The 19,925-nt window shown below is 44.6% G+C and overlaps 1 protein-coding gene across 1 annotated transcript in view; it reads right to left on the bottom strand.

Moving 5' to 3' along the window:
- Positions 1 to 13,337, bottom strand: part of LOC135514836 (inositol 1,4,5-triphosphate receptor associated 2-like) — a 24,069-nt gene extending 10,732 nt beyond the window's left edge. The window contains exons 1-18 of the mRNA XM_064938489.1: positions 12,713 to 13,337; positions 12,282 to 12,389; positions 11,619 to 11,799; positions 11,189 to 11,247; positions 9,335 to 9,410; positions 9,080 to 9,238; positions 8,822 to 8,939; positions 6,778 to 6,828; positions 6,068 to 6,145; positions 5,609 to 5,665; positions 5,248 to 5,307; positions 4,929 to 4,993; positions 4,687 to 4,780; positions 4,349 to 4,483; positions 3,938 to 4,039; positions 2,671 to 2,822; positions 1,763 to 1,874; positions 611 to 890 (exon numbers count right to left, since the gene is read on the bottom strand). Of these exons, the coding sequence (XP_064794561.1) occupies positions 611 to 890; positions 1,763 to 1,874; positions 2,671 to 2,822; positions 3,938 to 4,039; positions 4,349 to 4,483; positions 4,687 to 4,780; positions 4,929 to 4,993; positions 5,248 to 5,307; positions 5,609 to 5,665; positions 6,068 to 6,145; positions 6,778 to 6,828; positions 8,822 to 8,939; positions 9,080 to 9,238; positions 9,335 to 9,410; positions 11,189 to 11,247; positions 11,619 to 11,799; positions 12,282 to 12,389; positions 12,713 to 13,337 (2,512 nt within the window). The remainder of the gene's footprint in view (positions 1 to 610; positions 891 to 1,762; positions 1,875 to 2,670; positions 2,823 to 3,937; positions 4,040 to 4,348; positions 4,484 to 4,686; positions 4,781 to 4,928; positions 4,994 to 5,247; positions 5,308 to 5,608; positions 5,666 to 6,067; positions 6,146 to 6,777; positions 6,829 to 8,821; positions 8,940 to 9,079; positions 9,239 to 9,334; positions 9,411 to 11,188; positions 11,248 to 11,618; positions 11,800 to 12,281; positions 12,390 to 12,712) is intronic.
- Between the last annotated feature and the right edge of the window lie 6,588 nt (positions 13,338 to 19,925).

Genomic DNA, 19,925 nt, shown 5'->3' on the forward strand with positions numbered 1-19,925 from the left:
TTCAGCTGGGGTCACTGGCAAGGTCAAACTAAGCCCCACTCACTACCATCTTAGACCATATTATTAGCCTGTTAAACTCCCTGTCTGTGTTAGAGTGGGTTTAGAGGCAGTAATAAACACACTCTTTGGGTTCTGGCAGCCAGTGATGCAGGGAGACCACTTCCACTAGGTTTGGATGACTTTAACACCTGGCCATAGAAGGCTGGGGCATAGAAGACTTGCCAACAAATCACACACAAACAAGCCACACACACACACACACAAACAGACAGAAGGCTGGGCCGTCTAGGGGCTTTTAACCAGGACACACACTCTCCTTTCTGGAGACCCTGGCCATCTATGGCTGTCCTTGCCACAAACCCCAGAGGGCTGTGTGGGTGTGGTTCTTCAAGGGTGGCTGAGTACTCTGTGACTCCAGGGATTACAGGGGTGATCCACACAGGCTTTTGGACGGACTCACTAACCCCTGGTTTACCCAGTGTGTCACCCAGCTCAGTAGCCCAGAACCACAGAGAAACCTTACAGGAACTCCAGTCAACTCACTAAAATACAGCCCAATATGGAGTTCTAATAGGATATGATCATCACTAATCTGTGGAATCCTACTCACCTCTCAGATCCTCTCCCTCCGTCTGGTCGGGTTCACTTTGCTCCGAGAGAGGAGAGAGAAGGGAGATCCCCCTCATTCCCCCCTCTGGTCCCTCTCCCCCCACCACGGTCCACCTCTCCCCAACCTCCCCCTCTCCAGGCTGGTCCCCCCTCTCCGTCAGTCTGTCCTCCTCCGTCGGGCCCTTCTCCTGACTCTTGAAGTCCCTGTACGTCTCCACCCCCTCGTTCTTCAGGAAGTCTTGGAGGACAAACTCCTCGTCCCAGTCCAGGTCTTCCCCAGCCTGACAAAATAAATGAACTGAATTAAAACCTGTTCAGGGAATCAATCAAATCTATTTCTAAAGCATTTTCCACATTAGCAGAAAGAGGTTTTTCCAGTAACTCTGCCTAGACACCAAAGAGCAAGTAGAAGCACAGGATAAACTGTCTAAAAAGTCTAATGAATACAAAACAAACAGTAGGATAAAGTTACTTGTTTATTCAATGTGTCAATGTTTTAATTGAATCTGTCCCTACTTAAATAAATTATAGATATAAATAAATTATAGATATATACATAGAATGGAGCCTGTTCAAAGTACTAATGTGAGATTTCAGAATTTTCCCAGGAATGCTGATCTAAGATCAATTGTACGTTTCTCTTCCCTAATAGTTAAGGTTGGGGAGATGGTAAACTGATCCTAGATCTGTGGCTACGGCCGATAGACAAATTAACATGACAGAACAGGACAGATAATATTTCTCCTGATCATAAAGTGTTCTAAGTGTCCACTCAGCCTCCCACTCCATCCTTTAGCGTCTCTATTAAACAGCCTCTTCATCTGGATAGAAAACGTACTCCAAAGTTACACAGCTATTCACCATCTGAATCAGAGTTCTATTCTCTGCTATGTTCCATAGCTCTCAATGCCTGTGTCCCAACAGTAGCCCAATATCCACTATACCCGACATCTTTCTCCCATACCATCTTTCTACAAGATATTCCACAGATATTCAAAAGCTACATGGCATCTGTGGCACACGGGGGACACCTCTTCCTCCATTCTTTCTCCATCTCTCAATTAGTCCTACATGTGGATCATCAGGGTCAGGGGTTTCACAGTCTCTGCTGTCCCGTCTACCTCTTCCCTCCCTCCATCTCTCCCTCTCCTACCAGTGTGTCCTCGTCGGGGGTCTGGCAGCTGGCCTCCCTGCTGTCCCCCGGGGTATTTAGCCGGTCCAACTCTTCACGCAGCTGCCGCTTCTGATTCTCCTGCTCCTGAACCCTGCACGGACGGACCCACGTAAATTACACACATATTTACACAGACAGACACGTAAAGCAACACACTCCCAAAAACATCAACAACAAAAAGGGTCACTAGCCACAAATACTTCTGAAACCACGGCAATCATGCATCCAGTGACTACAAAGCAAATGAACAGATTCATCACTCTCACCCAGCCCATTGACAGCGTAGTGAAGGGTCCATAACATAACATACTGTACCCAATCCGCAGGCACATGCAGTGTCCCATGCTGCTGTTGCCCAGCCTGTACTAAGATGGCAGGAGCTCTGGAGAGCCCCTAGCTCCCAGTATCGGACAGCTCCTAACACCCAGTCCCAGACTAGTCCAGAGGGTCTGTGCACAGCTGGCTAGCCCAGACAACATTCCCACAGTCTGGCCTGATAACGCCCCCCCCTTATCCTCCAGAGCAGGGCGGCAGTGTGGAACGGGCCCACGTGGCAGTGAGGCAGCTATAGACAGAGCCATACTGGACCAGGACCCAACCACTACTTAGACAAGTTAGAGGTCACCCAGTCAGACCCAGAGCACAGAGACTTCAGGAGAGCAGAGGCAAGCAACCAAATATGACCAGATTCCTCCATAGATCCCTCCTGCACAGAGTCTGTATCTTCTTAGACAATGAAAGCCCCTCCCACCACACTGTAACCCTTTCTTATACAAGACCTGCAAACTCTACTTGACCAGTGAGAGAAAAGCAGCACTAGTTCCTCTTGACCCTCACTTCCAACAGGCAGGCACGCACACACACACACACACTCAACCCCCACTCACCTGACTGACAGGTGTAGTATCTCAGTGCGGGACTTCCTTATGCTGCTGGCCATCTTGATCAGTTTGTTCTCCAGGGAGTCGGTGTACTGGTCCAACTGCTCCAGGCTGAGGCCCCACTCAGTCCTCCTCTGATCCAGCTCAGACTGCACCGCCTGTGGGGGAGAAAGGGCAGGGAGTCAGCCTCTTCCTGGAGCTACAGGGTCTCAGGCAGTCAGACAGCCTATCCAGCAGTACTAGACGTACAGTAAAGTATGTCCATCTCTTAGTCACAGTCAGTGACACTACTGCACTCACTCTTTACTCAAGAAGAAGGTTTACTGTGGACGTGTCTGACGAATGCAGATTGGAGAGAGAAAGGAGGTGGGAGAGAGGAAAGGGAGGGAGAGAGGGGGGAATGAAAGAGAGAGGGTGGCAGAGGGAGGTGACAAGGACCGAACGAGAGCGAGCGTGTGTGTGTGTTGCGAGAGAGACTGAATTTACACTACAGCACACTAACTAAGCCACGCTGCATTAATAGGCATTGATGGGATAGAGATAGTTATATAACAGTGTAGATTAGGGATCTCTGGAGAGGAGAGAGAGAACAGCCATATTATGTAATCCTCTAAAAGCTACGAGCAGAGAGAGTCCTATTCAACCCAAACTCCTCCCTACTCTCCACATTGAACTCAGTAGGGTGCATCTCAATAGCCTAATTGCTCATTTCCGTGTCTCATTTCCTGTATCTGTATTCTGCACTGATCTGAAAGAACAGGATAAGTGAAAAGCAATATGATGGAAAACCAAAAGGTATTTGCTCTTTTCTCTTGAATCTCTGAACCTAGAGAAACACCAACCTCTTCTTTGATACAGATATGTGACCCCCAGGATACACACACACACACACACACACACACACACAGTTCTCTGGTACAGAGTGACTCAGTAACATCCTCCTCTACCACTGAGTTGGATAGTGGGTTGATACATCCACTCGAATAGCTCTAGTGTGTGAGTGAGGGAGAGAGAACAATAGAAAAATAGTGAGAGAATGAGGGAGAGTGAGCAAGAGATAGAACGAGAGGAGCATGAGTGTGTGTGTCAGAGAGAGAAGAGAGCAAGAGTGAGGATAGAGAGAGCAAGAGTGAGGATAGAGAGAGCAAGAGAATGAGAGGGGATGAAAGGACAGAGTTAGAGGACAGAAAGAAGGAATGAGAACAAGAGAGGGAGTGTGCGCGCCTGCGCGAGATCGAGATAGTGTGTGTGTGTGTGTGTGTGTGCCCCTCACCTGCAGTCTGGGGTCTTTACTAGCCCCTGGTCCGCCATAGTGGTGCATGAGTCCTCTGAGTGTTGACAAGATGGAGAGGCCCTCGTCCTTAAAATCTCTCTTCTGAAAACAACCAGAAAAACAATTAATGTGTTTCAGGTTATCCGTGTAACTCCTTTAAGTACTAATCAATTCAATTTTCTATGGAAGAAAATAAGTCATGCATCTACACCACAATCATAACTACTTTTTGTGCATCTATGGTTTCTCCATGCTTTTGAAATGTGTGCTGGTTAGATACCAGTCCCTGCATAGTGTACTGAGTGAATCATTAGGACAGTAAGGGCTGAAGATATCTAATGAAATATCAGGACTGCTGTATCTATAGTGTACAATTGGGACAATGTCTGCTGTATCTACTGTATAGAGTACCAGTTTGTTGATGAGGCTCTTGAACTCCGGTGACATCTGGTCAGGTGTGGGGCCCTGCAGGAGCACTAACACCTCCCTGTCCAGAGACTCATCTAGCACAGATGCAAAGCTCTGTGGCGACACACACGCCGCACCCTGGAAATAAAACACGACTTGGTCATTAACCCTGAAGCGGATAGGCTGATGGTTTCAGTAAACGATAGCATAATAGGGTCCCTGGAGCTGAAGTTTTGGGTGAATACAGTGGATTGGTTCTCAAAGGTGTGAGGGTACTCAGAGAGAGTGGGTGTTCAATTCACAGGCTGCAAACATGGAACGAGGGGATATATTTAACTGACCTCCGGAGGTGTTTGAGCAAGGGCCAGTTCTGTCTGCAGGGATCCTGAAGTGCTGTGGTTCAACCTGTACGCCACCGACAGGGAGAGACCTGCACTGCAAGAGGGAGAGCGAGAGAGGAGAGAGAGAACCAATCAGAACAAACTACGAAGAGAAAAGGATATAGTTAAACACAGAATACACAGAATTCCCCAATCCTGCTACTAGACCAGTCAAGGCTTCACCTCTAGTACAGTGTACTTACACTGCCATGTCTGGCGGCATCATGTGTATCTGGCTCTCCAGCTTGGTCTTGTCTGCTCTCAACAGCTGTCAGAGACAACAGACATCAAACACGGTTAGATAACACCACTACAGCTAATACATATTCACTGCAGGCATATCATATAGGGCTCTGCTGAGAGAGAGAAATCATTTTGCAGAGCTCTCTGGTCGCAGTTCAGAGCAGTGAGGCTACAACGTTGCTGCTTGTACACATCCACTCCTTTATGATCTAGTGCATGGGAGTAGGGGCTAAGGGGAGATTTGGGATAGGGTAATGATTATCGAGACTGCCTCCTCACCTCTGTGACTGATGAGTACTCCATCACTGTAGCCATCAGCTCCTCAATCTGTCTGCACTTCTGTAGAGGGGAGACAACATGACAGCAATATTCTTGATTATCATATTTCCCCCCGTTCCAAATGTACAGTCATATGAATGAATAGATCAACAGACTATGCCCTGAAGCCTGGGTTATCACTTATCTAAGGACCCCAATCTATAATGTGACTTTTGCTTTGTACAGCCGTGTTATCATAGAGAATGTGCAGTAGGGGACAGCCCGACTACAACAATGACCCATCTTTATTCATTACTGAACAGATACGGAACAAAAAGTACTATAAAGAAATGGTTTGTTTTTTTATTCAGATGATACTGACCTGGAGTATGAGGGATTCCTTTTCACTCACGACAGCATCAAAGGAATGGTTATGGACCTGTGGATGAGAGAACAGACACTACACCATGAAACCACTGGCACTCATCCACAACACACAGGCAGACCAATCAGGAGCAGGCGTGGGGATCACTTTGATCCTAAAGGCCAGTTACGTAGGTCCATAGCACTGCACTCCAGGACTTCTTCAGAAGACCATGAAAGGCAAAACAAACATTCACACAACCTTTTCTTCTGGGCACAGTTGACCAGAAACAGATTAAGCCTAGTCCTGGACTAAGAAGCATTCTAAAAATGGAGAATCTTAATTGAATGTTGTTTTTTAGTTGAGAACTAGGCTTAATCAATCTGTTTCCAGGAAACCGCTTTCTCGTTGCCAACCTTGAATCGCTTATTCCCTCAACAGTACAATAGTTTGTTCAATATAGTTGTGTGGACCCACCTGCAGCTCAGCGTTTAGGTCACACAGTTCAATCATCCTCTTCTGGAGGTCATCCATCTCCATGGTGACCTTGATGTTCTAGTCCACAGGTAGGGGGAGGAGGGAGAGATGAGTAATTCTACCCGAAAAATATGCCTTATTTTAACCTACCATGTCAGTTAAAAGTGGACAAGGTACATCAGAGTAGATAGCCATGGAATGGCATTTCCTAAATCAGTGTTTCCCAACCCTGGTCCTCCAGTAACCCCAACAGTACACATTTTTATTGTAACCCTGGACAAACACACCTGATTCAACTTGGCAACTAATCATCAAGTCCTCAATGGGTTGAATGAGGTGTTTGTCAAGGGCTACAACAAAACTGTACTGTCGTGGGTAATGGAGGACCAGGGTTGGGAAAAACTGTCTTAGATCCTGGAAAAACAGCAGACAGGAAGTTCCCAGGGGAATCAGATAGTCCTGCTGCTTTGTTGTTGTGTTGCCCTAGTAGGCACTTAACTGATCAATGACACTGATTGGTCGGTGAGCACAATCCTGATGACTCGCCACCAAATCCAATCTCTCATTAAAAGGAATGACAATCACATAGAAGCCCTCGAGGTGCCTTTACGATGCCTCCAATTAAATACATGATAAAGTAATGAAATGACCCAAAAGCAATGTAGATGTTGATGAAAGGGGTTCTGTGTGGAGAGAAAGGTTTCCAGCACCTCATCCTGAAGACAGCTTATCTTGGCAATCAGACTCTGGTTCTCTCTCTCCTGTTGGGGAGATGTTGAGTTAGTATAGGACTGTGGACGTGGTATAGTTAGTTGGATACAGGAGACAGCCAAAGGAAACACCAAAACGAGACAGAACAACTTCTATGCCAAGGTGCATTGATTCTACAAGTGTCTAAAACTCTGTTGGAGGGATGCGACACACTTCTTCCACGAGAAGTTCAATAATTTGGGGTTTTGTTGACGGTGGAATATGCGGTCTCAGGCACCACTCCAGAAACTCCGATAAGTGTTCAAATTGGGTTGAGGTCTGGTAACAGATTGCCGTGGCATATGGGTTACATCATTTTCATGCTCAACAAACCATTCAGTGACCACTTGTGCCTCGTGGACACGGGCATTTATCATCCTATGGTGGCATAGCCATGGTAGCCAAAATAATGGCCTGTCCAGCATCTTTATAGATGACCCTAAATGAACTCAGGAACCTCAACTGTGTGGAAGCACCTGTTTTCAATACACACTGAACAAAACTATAAAATTAAACATGTAAAGTGTTGGTCTTGTGTTTTATGAGCCTAAATAAGATCCCATAAAATGTTCCATACACACAAAAAACATATTTCTGTCAAATTCTGTCCAAATTTTTTTTACATCCCTGTTAGTGAGCATTTCTCCACTGCCAAGATAATCCAGCCACCTGACAGGTGTGGCATATCAAGAAGCTGATTAAACAGCATGATATTACATAGGTGCACCATGTGCTGGGGACAATAAAAGGTCACTAAAATGTGCAGTTTTGTCACAACACAATGCCACAGATGTGTCAAGTTGAGGGCGCATGCAATTGACACGCTGACTACAGGAATGTCCACCAGAGCTGTTGCCAGAGTATTTTATGTTAATTTCTCTACCAAAACCCGCCTCTGTCGTTTTAGAGAATTTGGCAGTATGTCCAACCAGCCTCACAACCGCAGACGACGTGTAACTGCGCCAGCTCAGGACCTCCACATCCAGTCTTCACCAGCGGTAACGTCTGAGACCAAACACACAGAGCGCTAATGAAACTGTGGGTTTACACAACCAAAGTATGTCTGCACAAACTCTCAGAAACATTCCCAGGGAAGTTAATCTGCGTGCTCGTAGTCCCCACCAGGGTCTTGACCTGACTGCAGTTCGGAGTCGTAACCGATTTCAGTGGGCAAATGCTCACATTCGATGGCCACCGGCACGCTGGGGAAGTGTGCTCTTCATGGATGAAGCCTGGTTTCAACTGTACTGGGCAGATGGCCGACAGAGTATGGCGTTGTGTGGGCGAGGTGTTCGCTGATTTTAACGCTATGTACAGAGTGCTCCATGGTGGTGGTAGAGTTATGGTATGGGCAGGCATAAGCTATGGACAATGAACACAATTGTATTTTATAGATGGCAATTTGAATGCATAGAGATACCGTGACGAGATCCCGAGGCCCATTGTCGTGCCATTCATCCACTGCCATCACCTCATGTTTCAGCATGATAATGCACAGCCCCATGTTGTAAGGATCTGTACACAATTCCTGGATGCTGAAAATGTCCCAGTTCTTCCATGGTCTGCATACCCACCAGACATGTCACCCATTGAGCATGTTTGGGATGCTCTGGATCGACGTACACGACAGCGTGTTCCAGTGGAGTGGGACAACATTCCAAGGGCCACAATCAAAAGCCTGCTCAACTCTATGCAAAGGAGATGTCTCGCTGCATGAGGCAAATGGTGGAGACACCAGATACTGACTGATTTTCTGATCCACGCCCCCACCTTTTCTTTAAGGTATCTGTGACCAACATATTCAAATCTGTATTCCCAGTCATATGAATTCCATAGATTAGGGCTTAATGAATTTATTTTAAAAACATTTTTTTTTACTGATTTCCTTATATGAACTGTAACTCAGTAAAATCTTTGAAATTGTTGCATGTTGAGTTTATACTTTTGTTCAGTGTAGATAGTTGAATAGCATGACAGTGAAGTAGTGTGTGTGATTGTATATACCATATGTTTGGTCTGAGCCGAGGCCCTGGCTCTGCCCTCCTCTGTACAGCTCAGACTCATCTTCATCTCCTCCACCTCATCCTTCAACATCTTCTCCTTCTGGGCCAGCTGCTGGCCTCTACAGGGGGGAGAGAGACATTATACTTGGGTGTGTGTATGTGGAGCCTAATAGGAGGTTCAATTGAGAGAAGGCGGAATAGGAAGGCAGGCATTTCAAAGGTATGTGTACGCGTGACTGTGTGTGTGTACAATCCATACAGTCTGGCCTGTGACTTGAGCTCCTCGTTCTCCTCTGCTAGTTTCTGGTTATGATCCTCCATGGTCTCCACATTCTGCTTCAGCTTCCTCACCTCCTCCTGAAGCTTCTGGTTACTGAACTGCAGGTCGGTTACACAGAACACCAGGTCTGACGTCTCACTGGGGAGAAAAACAGTCACATACAGGGTAAAACACAGTTAGTCAAATGTCAAATTGGACAATTGCATGCACACAGGAACACGAGCATTTACTTACAGATCTGTTCGTGACACCTCCCCTCCAAATGCCTCCAGACTACCTGAGGTCATGTTCAGCAGGACAGACCTCTTAGCTGATGGAGAGAAGAGAGAGATGGAGTGAGAGAAGTGGTCTATGCTTATAGAAAGAATGAGAGAGAAAATACATTGACTTGCTAAAATGAGAAGTTGTGTGTAAGAGAGTGAGTGGTGGAGCGAGAGAGAGAGAGCTACTTGGAGGCATGGTACCAGAGAAAAGCTTCACCCCTCACAACAGTCATCCATTTCTCTGATTAGTCCTCTAATGTCTCCTATATGTCTGTGACAGGCTCGGAGTCTGACAGACTATACAGTGGCTTCCCTTGGCATTTTTCCTATTACAACATGGAATTAAAATATATAAAATAATTTTTTTTGGGGGGGGGGGTTGTATCATTTGATGTACACAACATGCCTACCACTTTGAAGATGCAAAATATGTTTTATTGTGAAAAAAGAGAATACTAAAAAAACTTGAGCGTGCATAACTATTCACCCCCAAAAGTCAATACTTTGTAGAGCCACCTTTTACAGCAATTGCAGCTGCAAGTCTCTTGGGGTATATATCTATAAGCTTGGCAGTGGCACATCTAGCCACTGGGATTTTTGCCCATTCTTCAAGGCAAACCTGCTCCTTCAAGATGGATGGGTTCCGCTGGTGAACAGCAATCTTTAAGTCATACCACAGATTCTCAATTGAATTGAGGTCTGGGCTTTGACTAGGCCATTCAAAGACATTTAAATGTGTCCCCTTAAACCACTCGAGTGTTGCTTTAGCAGTATGCCTAGGGTCATTGTCCTGCTGGAAGGTGAACCTCCATCCCAGTCTCAAACCTCTAGAAGACAAACAGGTTTCCCTCAAGAATTTCCCTGTATTTAGCACCATCCATCCATCATTCAATTCTGACCAGTTTCCCAGTCCCTGCCAATGAAAAACATCCCCCGCAGCATGATGCTGCCACCACCATGCTTCCCTGTGGGGATGGTATTCTCAGGGTGATGAGGTGTTTTTCCTTGATGGCCAATAAGCTCAATTTTAGTCTCATCTGACCAGAGTACCTTCTTCCATATGTTTGGGGAGTCTCCCAAACACCTTTTGGCAAACAAACATTTGCTTATTTCTTTCTTTAAGCAATGAACTTAAACTGGTCCTATGGGCAGATACTCCAATCTCTGCTGTGGAGCTTTGCAGATCCTTCAGGGTTATTTGGTCTCTTTGTTGCCTCTCTGATTAAGGCCCTCCTTGCCTGGTCCATGGGTTTTGGTGGGCGTCCCTCTCTTGGCAGGTTTGTTGTGGTGCCATATTCTTTCCATTTTTTATTTATTTAATGGTGCTCCAAGGATGTTCAAAATTAGATTTTTTTTTTATCTCAACCCTGATCTGTACTTCTCCACAACTTTGTCCCTGACCTGTTTGAAGAGCTCCTTGGTCTTCATGGTGCAGCTTGCTTGGTGGTGACCCTTCCTTAGTAGTGTTGCAGACTCTGGGGCCTTTCAGAAGAACTGTATATATGCACTGAGATCATGTGACACTTAAATAACATCCACCTGTGTGCAATCTAACTAATTATGTGACTTCTGAAGGTAATTGGTTGTACCAGATCTTATTTAGGGGCTTCTTAGCAAAGGGGGTAAATACATATGCACACACCACTTCACCGTAAAAAAATAAACTAATTTTTAATTTCACTTCGCCAATTTGGACTATTTTGTGTATGTCCGTTACATTAATTCCAAATAAAAATTTAAATTACAGGTTGTAATGTAACAAAATAGAAAATATGCCAAGAGAGATGAATACTTTTGGAGGCACTGTATGTCTTTATCAACTCACCTGACAGGCTGTCTCGGAGTCTGACAGACTCTTGAGTTAGGTCCTCTGGTGTGTCGTCCCTGTGGTTGTGGTGAAGACAAGGAGACAGACACCCAGAAACATGACATTACAGTCACACAATATCACAGGCTTACTTACACACACGCAGAGGTTAATGTATCTGTTACAACACAAAAGTTACAGAAGCTTATCTAATAGACAACAAGCTCTTTGATGAGAATATTCGACTGAAAACTTGGTATCCACTTGCCCCTGTGACAGAACACATGAACTAGAACACAGCACCCTCTACAGGCAAAAGAGGGATAAGACAACATGCACTGCTATGTAGTGCACTACATTTGACCACAGCCCTGGTCAAAAGTTGTGCACTATAAAAGGGAAGAGTGCCATTTGGGGGGGGGGGGGGCACAGAAAACATCTCCAGTACCCATTCTTTCTGCAGTCATCGATCCACTCCTTCATGATGGCGTGGTAGGTGTCCAGGTCTATGGAGACATCTTTGTGCTCTGGGTCCAGCATATTACACAGGTCCTCCAGCCCACTGTCCTCAGAACCCCGGCTGGTGGTGTGACGCAGGTAGTCCACGATACGAGACACGTACACCTTACCTGAAGGAGCAGGAGGAGGCGGGGTTACCGTCTTTATCATAGTCATTTACTGGGTTACCGTAGTCAGACTGGTGACTAGCATGGGAAGGGACCTCCCCAGGAGTCATAGCAATCGCCTTCCTCCACCTGAGGTTCTTTCAGTAACAGCTTTTAGTAAACAAAATAGAACTGTGGAGAGACAACCACCCACAGGGAATCTAGAGCACTTGTATCACATCATTGACTGCTTCAGAAACAAAGAAAAGAAAGCAGACCTGGCTACACCCCAGTGGAGTAAATTACTGGCTGCCTTTTTAACAAAACTTTATCACAGTGAGTGTGTGTATGAGATTGTGCCTCCTTATGCGTGTTTGATACGGTGAGTCGGGATAGAAGAGTGTGTACTCCACAATGTGCTTGATTTGATATTTTGAGTGTCCTTCTGTGCTCAGTATATATTTGATACTTTGAGAGATTAATGCTGTATGTGAGCGAGTGCGTACCTCTGCGCTGGGTGTCACAAACATGGAAAATGGTGTCTAGTAAATCCTCTTCACAGATCAGACTGACCTCAGTCATCGTCTCCTTCCGGTTCTCAGAGGACATGGCTCCTACACACACACACACACACACACACACACACACACACACACTTTCTGTAACTACACTGGCCAATGGCCACTTCATCAGCCGACATCAGTGGCCAATAAACATGATTGATCTTCTGCCAGTTGCATAACATTCCTTGAGGCAACATAATAAAATGTACATACTGGTGTGTGACATAAGAAGAGATGGCAAATGGAAATGAGTGTGTGACAGGCCTGAGGAACGCTCTTAACCTTGTGATCAATAGTTATCATTGATGTCATTGTTCACTAAGAACTGAGCAGTGCTTTCGTAATCCCACAGTGAGGGTGTGCATTCCCCTTACCGTCTCCCATGGACAGTCTCTTGACAACCAGGGCCGGGTAAGGCAGCTCACACTGCAGCGGGTTGGCCGTGGAGTCCGATGAGCAGAAGTTGAGGTTGTAGGACAGCAGGCTCTGTGCAGGTGGGCGAGTCAGAGATGGGGTCCTGTGCCTCTCGCTGCCATCAGACCCTGTCCCCGCCTCAGGCTGAGTAAACTGGTGACCATGAGAGAAGCTGAAAAAAGTGTCTCCAGTCTGGACAGCTGGGGTGGAGCAGTTCCTCTGCCCTCCTAACCCCACCCCCCTCCACTCCCCAGGATTACTCTTCATGGTAAATGTAGCATTGACCTGGGTTGGGGGGTTCATGGTGGGATTGATAGGGGTGGGGTTGGGACAGTGGGAGCTCCTGGGAAGCTGGGGTGAACCCTTGGGGGTTAACAGCCCCTCCCTCTCGCGCTTCTTCAGGATGACTTCCAGGTTACGGCGCAGGCTGGACTGGGGGCTGTCGTAGCTGCTGGACGTGAACTTTGGAATCTGGAAGGGCGAGGAGGGGTTAACCTCACGGTCGTGCCGCTGGATGGTCTGCAGCTTACGACAGATGCTGTCAACAGGGTTGTGGCGTTGACGATGGGTCACTCCAAGGTCCATGCTGGAGCAGGGGGTGACAACACGAGAACTAAAGAGGGGAGAAGCTGTCATTGGAGACCGGCCTCATTGTAAACATGAATTTGATATTAATTGACCTGCCTGGTAAAGTAAAAGGTCAAATAAATCATTAAAAGGAGACGGGTTTAGTGAAAGGAGAGGAATTACACTGATAGTCCATCACACCTGATACTTCCCAAGTTCATCACATTTCAGACATCCCAAATAGACTAGTTGTTGATTGAGGTTGTTGTAGTGTATCCTTCTTGTGTTTCTTGTGTGTAGACCATAGGGTTAGTTTTTAAATGGGAGCAACAGAGCACAGCACGCCAGCAGTCTACCTGGATAAAAATAAGGAGCTTACCTGAGCCACTAACTGAAAGGACACTTATTATTAAATCAAATCTTCTGTAAACTAACAAATGTTTCTAAAAACATTAAACTAACAAGTGAGTTACCCTAATATATATTTTGTTGACAAGACAAAAATGTTGTAGCCTTGTGTTATGCAAAATACGATAAAAAGGACTGCCATGAATAATTGACGCCAATTTTCTTTCTTTTTCAATAAATATGGACAGACTGTCGTAGTTTATACTTGGATTTTGATGTAGGCTACTTACCTCTCTTTACCGTGTTGCCTATCTTTTGTAAACGTAAATAGTCCTATTTGACGTCTAAATTCGCTTGATACAGCCTTCAAAGTCAAACCACACTCGGCAAATCAATCAGAGCGCTTGAGTGACATGTGTTTGCAATTTGAAACCGACGAGGTAGGTAGATCACTCATCTAAAACCAAGCCAACACTGACCCTTTGTGGCCAATAATATTGTTGCATCCCCGTTTGATCACAGACCTTCAGACTCACAAGTCGAAAGTCAGTTATTTTTCAGTGTAAAAATCCACAATTGGAGATGTGTGATTGGAGAAAGTGGTAAAAACCAACAAATACGCTGTACCACCGGCCAGGTGTTGTCTATGAAGTTGATTACAGTGTGCCTACCCTGCACTGGTGTAAAGTATTTAAAGTACTACTTAAGTCGTTTTGGGGGGTATCTCTACTTTACGATTGATCTTTTTTTGACAATTTTGACTTTGACTTCACTTACATACCTAAATTATGTACTTTCTACTCCATACATTTTCCCTGACTCGTACTCATTGCATTTTGAATGCTTAGCAGGACAGACAATTATCCAATTCGCACACTTATCAAGAGAACATCCCTGGTCATCCCTACTGCCACTAATCTGGTGAACTCACTAAACACACATGCTTTGTTTGTAAATTATGTCTGAGTGTTGGAGTGTGACCATGGCTATCTGTAAATAAATAAATAAGTACTTTTTACTTTTGATACTAACGTATATTTTAGCAACCACATTTACTTTTGATACTTAAGTATATTTAAAACCAAGTAGTATTTTACAGGGTGACTTTGAAGAATAGAATATCGTGTCAACTAATGCCAAATCAATGTACCTATTTTTCAGTAGACTTGCTGTGATCCCAATGTAAACAGCACACCTCAATGTAAGCTAATGGATAACTTTGTTACTGTTTATATCAATACAAACATGGTTCTGATGTCTGTGAGAGTACAATTGATCATTGCCAGGGTTCTGCATGAAGAAATGTGTTCTAAGAGTGAAGAACAGGTTAGGTCACATCATGTCCTCAGAGAGAGCTTATAGGCTAGTGAAAATCTACACCAAAGGTCCACGTTGGAATGTCTTTTGTACAATACAAGTTCAAATCTCTCTCTCTCTCTCTCTCTCTCTCTCTCTCTCTCTCTCTCTCTCTCTCTCTCTGTGTCTCTGTCTCTGTCTCTCTGACAAAGTGTGTCTCTTCAGATCCATGCTTTTAACATGAACCGTATGTCCAAGTCTGCAGAGAGCCTGCCTGCCGTCAAGAACACACATAGGGCACATAGTATGGTATCATACCAACTAAAGTACAATAATAATAGTTAGATACACTGTGTTTTTCATATATCATGTACATTGAAGAATGAAACACTGTTAACACTTTCCACAACATATTTTGTAATGAATGTTCTGTCCTCATGCTCTCTCTCTCTCTCTCTCTCTCTCTTCCTGTCTGTATCTTTTGAGACGTCTGTGCATCATTTAGCATCAACAATGGTTTATTGTAGTAGGCTTTGATAAACTTAGGGTAATACATGCATGGAAGACAATGTACATTTAATATATAAATGAGAGAAGAACAGTAAGTGAAAAGCCATAAACAGCAGGGACAATTCAGGGAGGAAAACCTGTTTGGTTGTATACCACAATGCATATTATATACTGAACACAAATATAAACGCAACATGCAACAATTTCAAAGATTTTAATGAGTTACAGTTCATATAAGAAAATCAGTTGATTTAAATAAATACATGAGGCCCTAATCTATGGGTTTTACATGACTGGGAACACAGATATGCATCTGTTGGTCACAGGTACATTTACGGAAAAAGGTAAGGGCATGCATCAGAAAACCAGTCAGTATCTGGTGTGACCACGATTAGCCTTATATGGCGCTACACATCTCCTTCGCATTGAGTTGATCAGGCTGTTGATTGTGGCCTGTGGACTGTTGTCCCACTCCTCTTCAATGGCTGTGCGAAGTTGCTGTATATTGAAAGGGACCTGGAACACGCTGTCGTACAGAGCATCCCAAACTTGCTCAATGGGTGCCATGTCTGGTCAGCATGCAGACCATGGAAGAACTGGAACATTTTCAGCTTCCAGGAATTGTGTACAGATTCTTGAGTCATGGGGCTGTGCATTAGCATGCTGAAACATGAAGTGATGCGGTGGATGAATATCACGACAATGGGCCTCAGGATCTCGTCACGGTATCTCTGTGCATTCAAATTGAAAGCAGCCTATGGTAGAGAAACAAACATGACATTTTCTGGCAAAAGCTCTGGTGGACATTCCTGCAGTCAGCATGCCAATTGCACAGTCCCTCAAAACTTGTTTGACCGAACTGCACCTTTTAGAGTGGCCTTTTATTGTCCCCAGCACAAGGTGCACCTGTGTAATGATCATGCTCTTTAATCAACTTCTTGATATGCCACACCTGTCAGGTGGATGGATTCTTTTGGCATAGGACAAATGCTCACTAACAGGAATGTAAACAAATGTGTACACAAAATTTGGGAGAAATATGTTTTTGTGTGTATGGAAAATGTCTGTGATTATTTATATCAGCTCATGAAACATGGGACCAACACTTTACATGTTGCGTTTATATTTATGTTCAATGATACAACCGACCTCTGTACACATATAGTCAGGTCCAAAATGATTGACAACCTTGATAAAGATGAGCTAAAAAGATTGTATAAAATAAAAAATACAAATACTGAGCTACATTGCACACATATTTTTTGGGGGAAAATTATAATATTTGATTCTAATACAATTGCTGAGAGAAAGAGATTTTGTTTAACAAGTAATCTTTTTTTCTAAAACAGATAGGGGTACAAATGATTGCCACCCCTGCTTCCAATATACTGTACCTCACCTTGCAAGGATAATGGCACCGAGCCTTTTTCTAAAATATTTGATGAGATTGGAGAACATATTTGGAGGGATCTTAGACTATTCCTCCATACAGAATGTTTCCCAGTGTCATGCCGTTGGCCTGGAGGTAGGTTTATGATGGTCATAAATACCTCCTTCCCCCCCTTTTCCTCTCTCTACCCTACTGATGTTACATTTGAAAACCCCTTTGGTTAACATAGAGATTCTGGGAACATCAGAAGGTGGGGGGAAATTAATTCAACATATGCTGTGGTACTTAATGAATATGATGTCAGTTCGGTTGTCATCTGAGACATTCTCATCAATGATAAGATGACATAAACTCTACAGTGGAAAGTCTACACATCAGAGTTATCGGATTTACATGGAATTGTTGTTCAATTTAAATGTTTGAATATGAAATTATTTGTGATGGGATGCAATGTGATTTTAGCTTCTAAAATGTGAGATTTGGGTTTTCATAAGGTTAGAGCTATGCTCAATCAGTGGCCAGCCCCTGTGAAGGGACATGGGCTATAAAGCGTTTCAAACACGCCTTCCTCTCCCTTCCTATATAAAGCCTTGACGACAATGTAACCTCCTGTTCCGAGGATGGGAGGACGACGGTCCGATGTCAAAATGGTTCAGATAATAACTACAGAACGTAGCCAACATCAGCGTGAGCTTTGTTTGCGAATGGTATGAACTTTGAACTCTTATTCACTACAGAAGTGATACCTCCTAGCCGTTGAGTTAGCAACAGCAGCTGCAAACGCAGGTTAGGAAGGAACAGACAGAGTATCCCGTCTACCACACAACGACGTCACAACAACGTATCCAATTGACCAACAGAGACATTCTTCAAAGGACAAAGGACTCGATTTGGCAACACGGCCTTCCATCTTCCAACTTACCGAAGCGCAGCTCAGAGGAAATATTTATTGCATTTTCCTTTTCAAAATGGGCGGTAATTTAGAATGCATTTGATACTGTATTTACGACAACACAGCTTCGTCCTTTTGTTCCTCAGTCTTCCCGCTCTTTCACTCAAACCCAGCCCCTTTTCCTTTGTGCAACAAGCTGTCATATCTGTTCTGCCCGCTAGGGACGTTTTCCTTTATGACGTAATTTGTAATCAAGTTATGATTAATTATGTGTATGTGTAATTCTGCGTGATTAGTTAGGTATTTAGTAAATAAATAATTAAACCCAATTTTGTATTGCTGATTCAACTTGTTAGCCAGGGTTCGTGAAGATAACCAAGAATTTACAACTTTCAGATGAGACTAAATTAAGGTGATGATTTAATATTGACTGCTATTGATGTAAAATATTACTAGGTCTTTAAGAGTTTATTCGGAAGATAACAGCTCTATCAATATTATTTCATGGTGCCCCGACTCTCTAGTTAATTGCATTTAACATGATTAGCTCAATCAGGTGATATTAATTACAGAAAAATGATTTTATAGAATAGCATGTCATATCACTTAATCCGGCATAGCCAAAGACACAACACCAGTATCCTTTGTCTGCGCTTATGGACCGCTCCATTCAATTTAAACCACAGGTTTTCAATGGGGTCCAAGTCCAGAGACTGAGATGGCAATTGCAAAATGTTGATTTTGTGGTCAATTAACCATTTCTTTGTGGATTTTGATGGGCTGCGGCCAAGTTTAAGCCTCCTGGGAGATGCAAACAGGTTTTTGGCTAAAATGTCCTGGCACTGGGTAAATGTCATGATGCCAATGCCCTCAGCTCTGTCGTTGTTTGTTGTGTCATCAGCAAACTTGATATTTGAGTTGGAGTCATGCGTGGCCACGCAGTCGTGGGTGACCCATGGAGTACAAAAGAGGGCTAAGCACACACCCCTGGGGTGGCCCGTGTTGAGGATCAGTGTGGCGGAGAAGTTGTTGCCTCCCCTCACCACCCGGGGTCGGCCCGACAGGAAGTCCAAGACCCAGTTGCACAGGAACACATATAAATATATCTATGCACTATGCCGTGCGGCATAGTCAAGATGCAATAGATGGTATAAAATACAGTATGAGATGAGTAATGTAGGATATGTAAACATTATTAAAGTGACATTATTTAAAGTGACTAGTGATACCTTTATTAAATCAATTTATTTAGGTGGCCAGTGATTTGAGTCTCTATGCTGGCAGCATAACAGTTTAACAATCTGATGGACTTAAGATATAACCTGTTTTTCAGTCTTGGTTCCAGCTTTGATGCACCTGTACTGACCTCGCCTTCTGGATGATAGCAGGGTGAACAGGCAGTGGCTCTGGTGGTTGTTGTCCTTGATGATCTTTTTGTCTTTCCGGTGACTTTGGGTGCTGTAGGTGTCCTGGAGGGCAGGTAGTTTGCCCCCGGTGATGCATTGTGCAGGCCGCACTACCCTCTGAAGAGCCTTGCAGTTGAGAGCGGTGCAATTGCCGTACCAGGTGGTGATACAGCCCGACAGGATGCTCTCGATTGTGCATTTGTAAAAGTTTGTGAGGGTTTTAGGTGCCAAGTTTCTTCAGCCTCCTGAGGTTGAAGAGGCGCTGTTGCGCCTTCTTCACCACGCTGTCTGTGTGGGTGAACCATTTCAGTTTGTCCGTGATGTGTATGCCGAGGAACTTAAAACTTTCCACCTTCTCCACTACTGTCCCGTCGATGTGGACAGGGGGGTGCTCCCCTTGCTGTTTCCTGAATCCACGATCATTTCCTTTGTTTTGACGTTGAGTGAGAGGTTATTTTCCTGACACCACACACTGAGGGCCCTCACCTCCTCCCTGTAGGCTCATCTCATCATTGTTGCTAATCAAGCCTACCATTGTAGTGTCGTCTGCAAACTTGATGAATGAGTTGAAGACGTGCATGGCCACGCAGTCATGGGTGAACAGGGAGTACAGGAGAGAGCTGAGAACCTACCCTTGTGGGGCCCCAGTATTGAGGATCAGCGGGGTGGAGATGTTGTTACCTACCTTCACCACCTGGGGGCGGCCCATCAGAAAGTCCAGGACCCAGTTGCACAGGGCGGGGTCGAGACCCAGGGTCTCAAGC

Source organism: Oncorhynchus masou, chromosome 26 (genome assembly GCF_036934945.1).
Source record: "Oncorhynchus masou masou isolate Uvic2021 chromosome 26, UVic_Omas_1.1, whole genome shotgun sequence".
Lineage (NCBI taxonomy): Eukaryota > Metazoa > Chordata > Actinopteri > Salmoniformes > Salmonidae > Oncorhynchus > Oncorhynchus masou.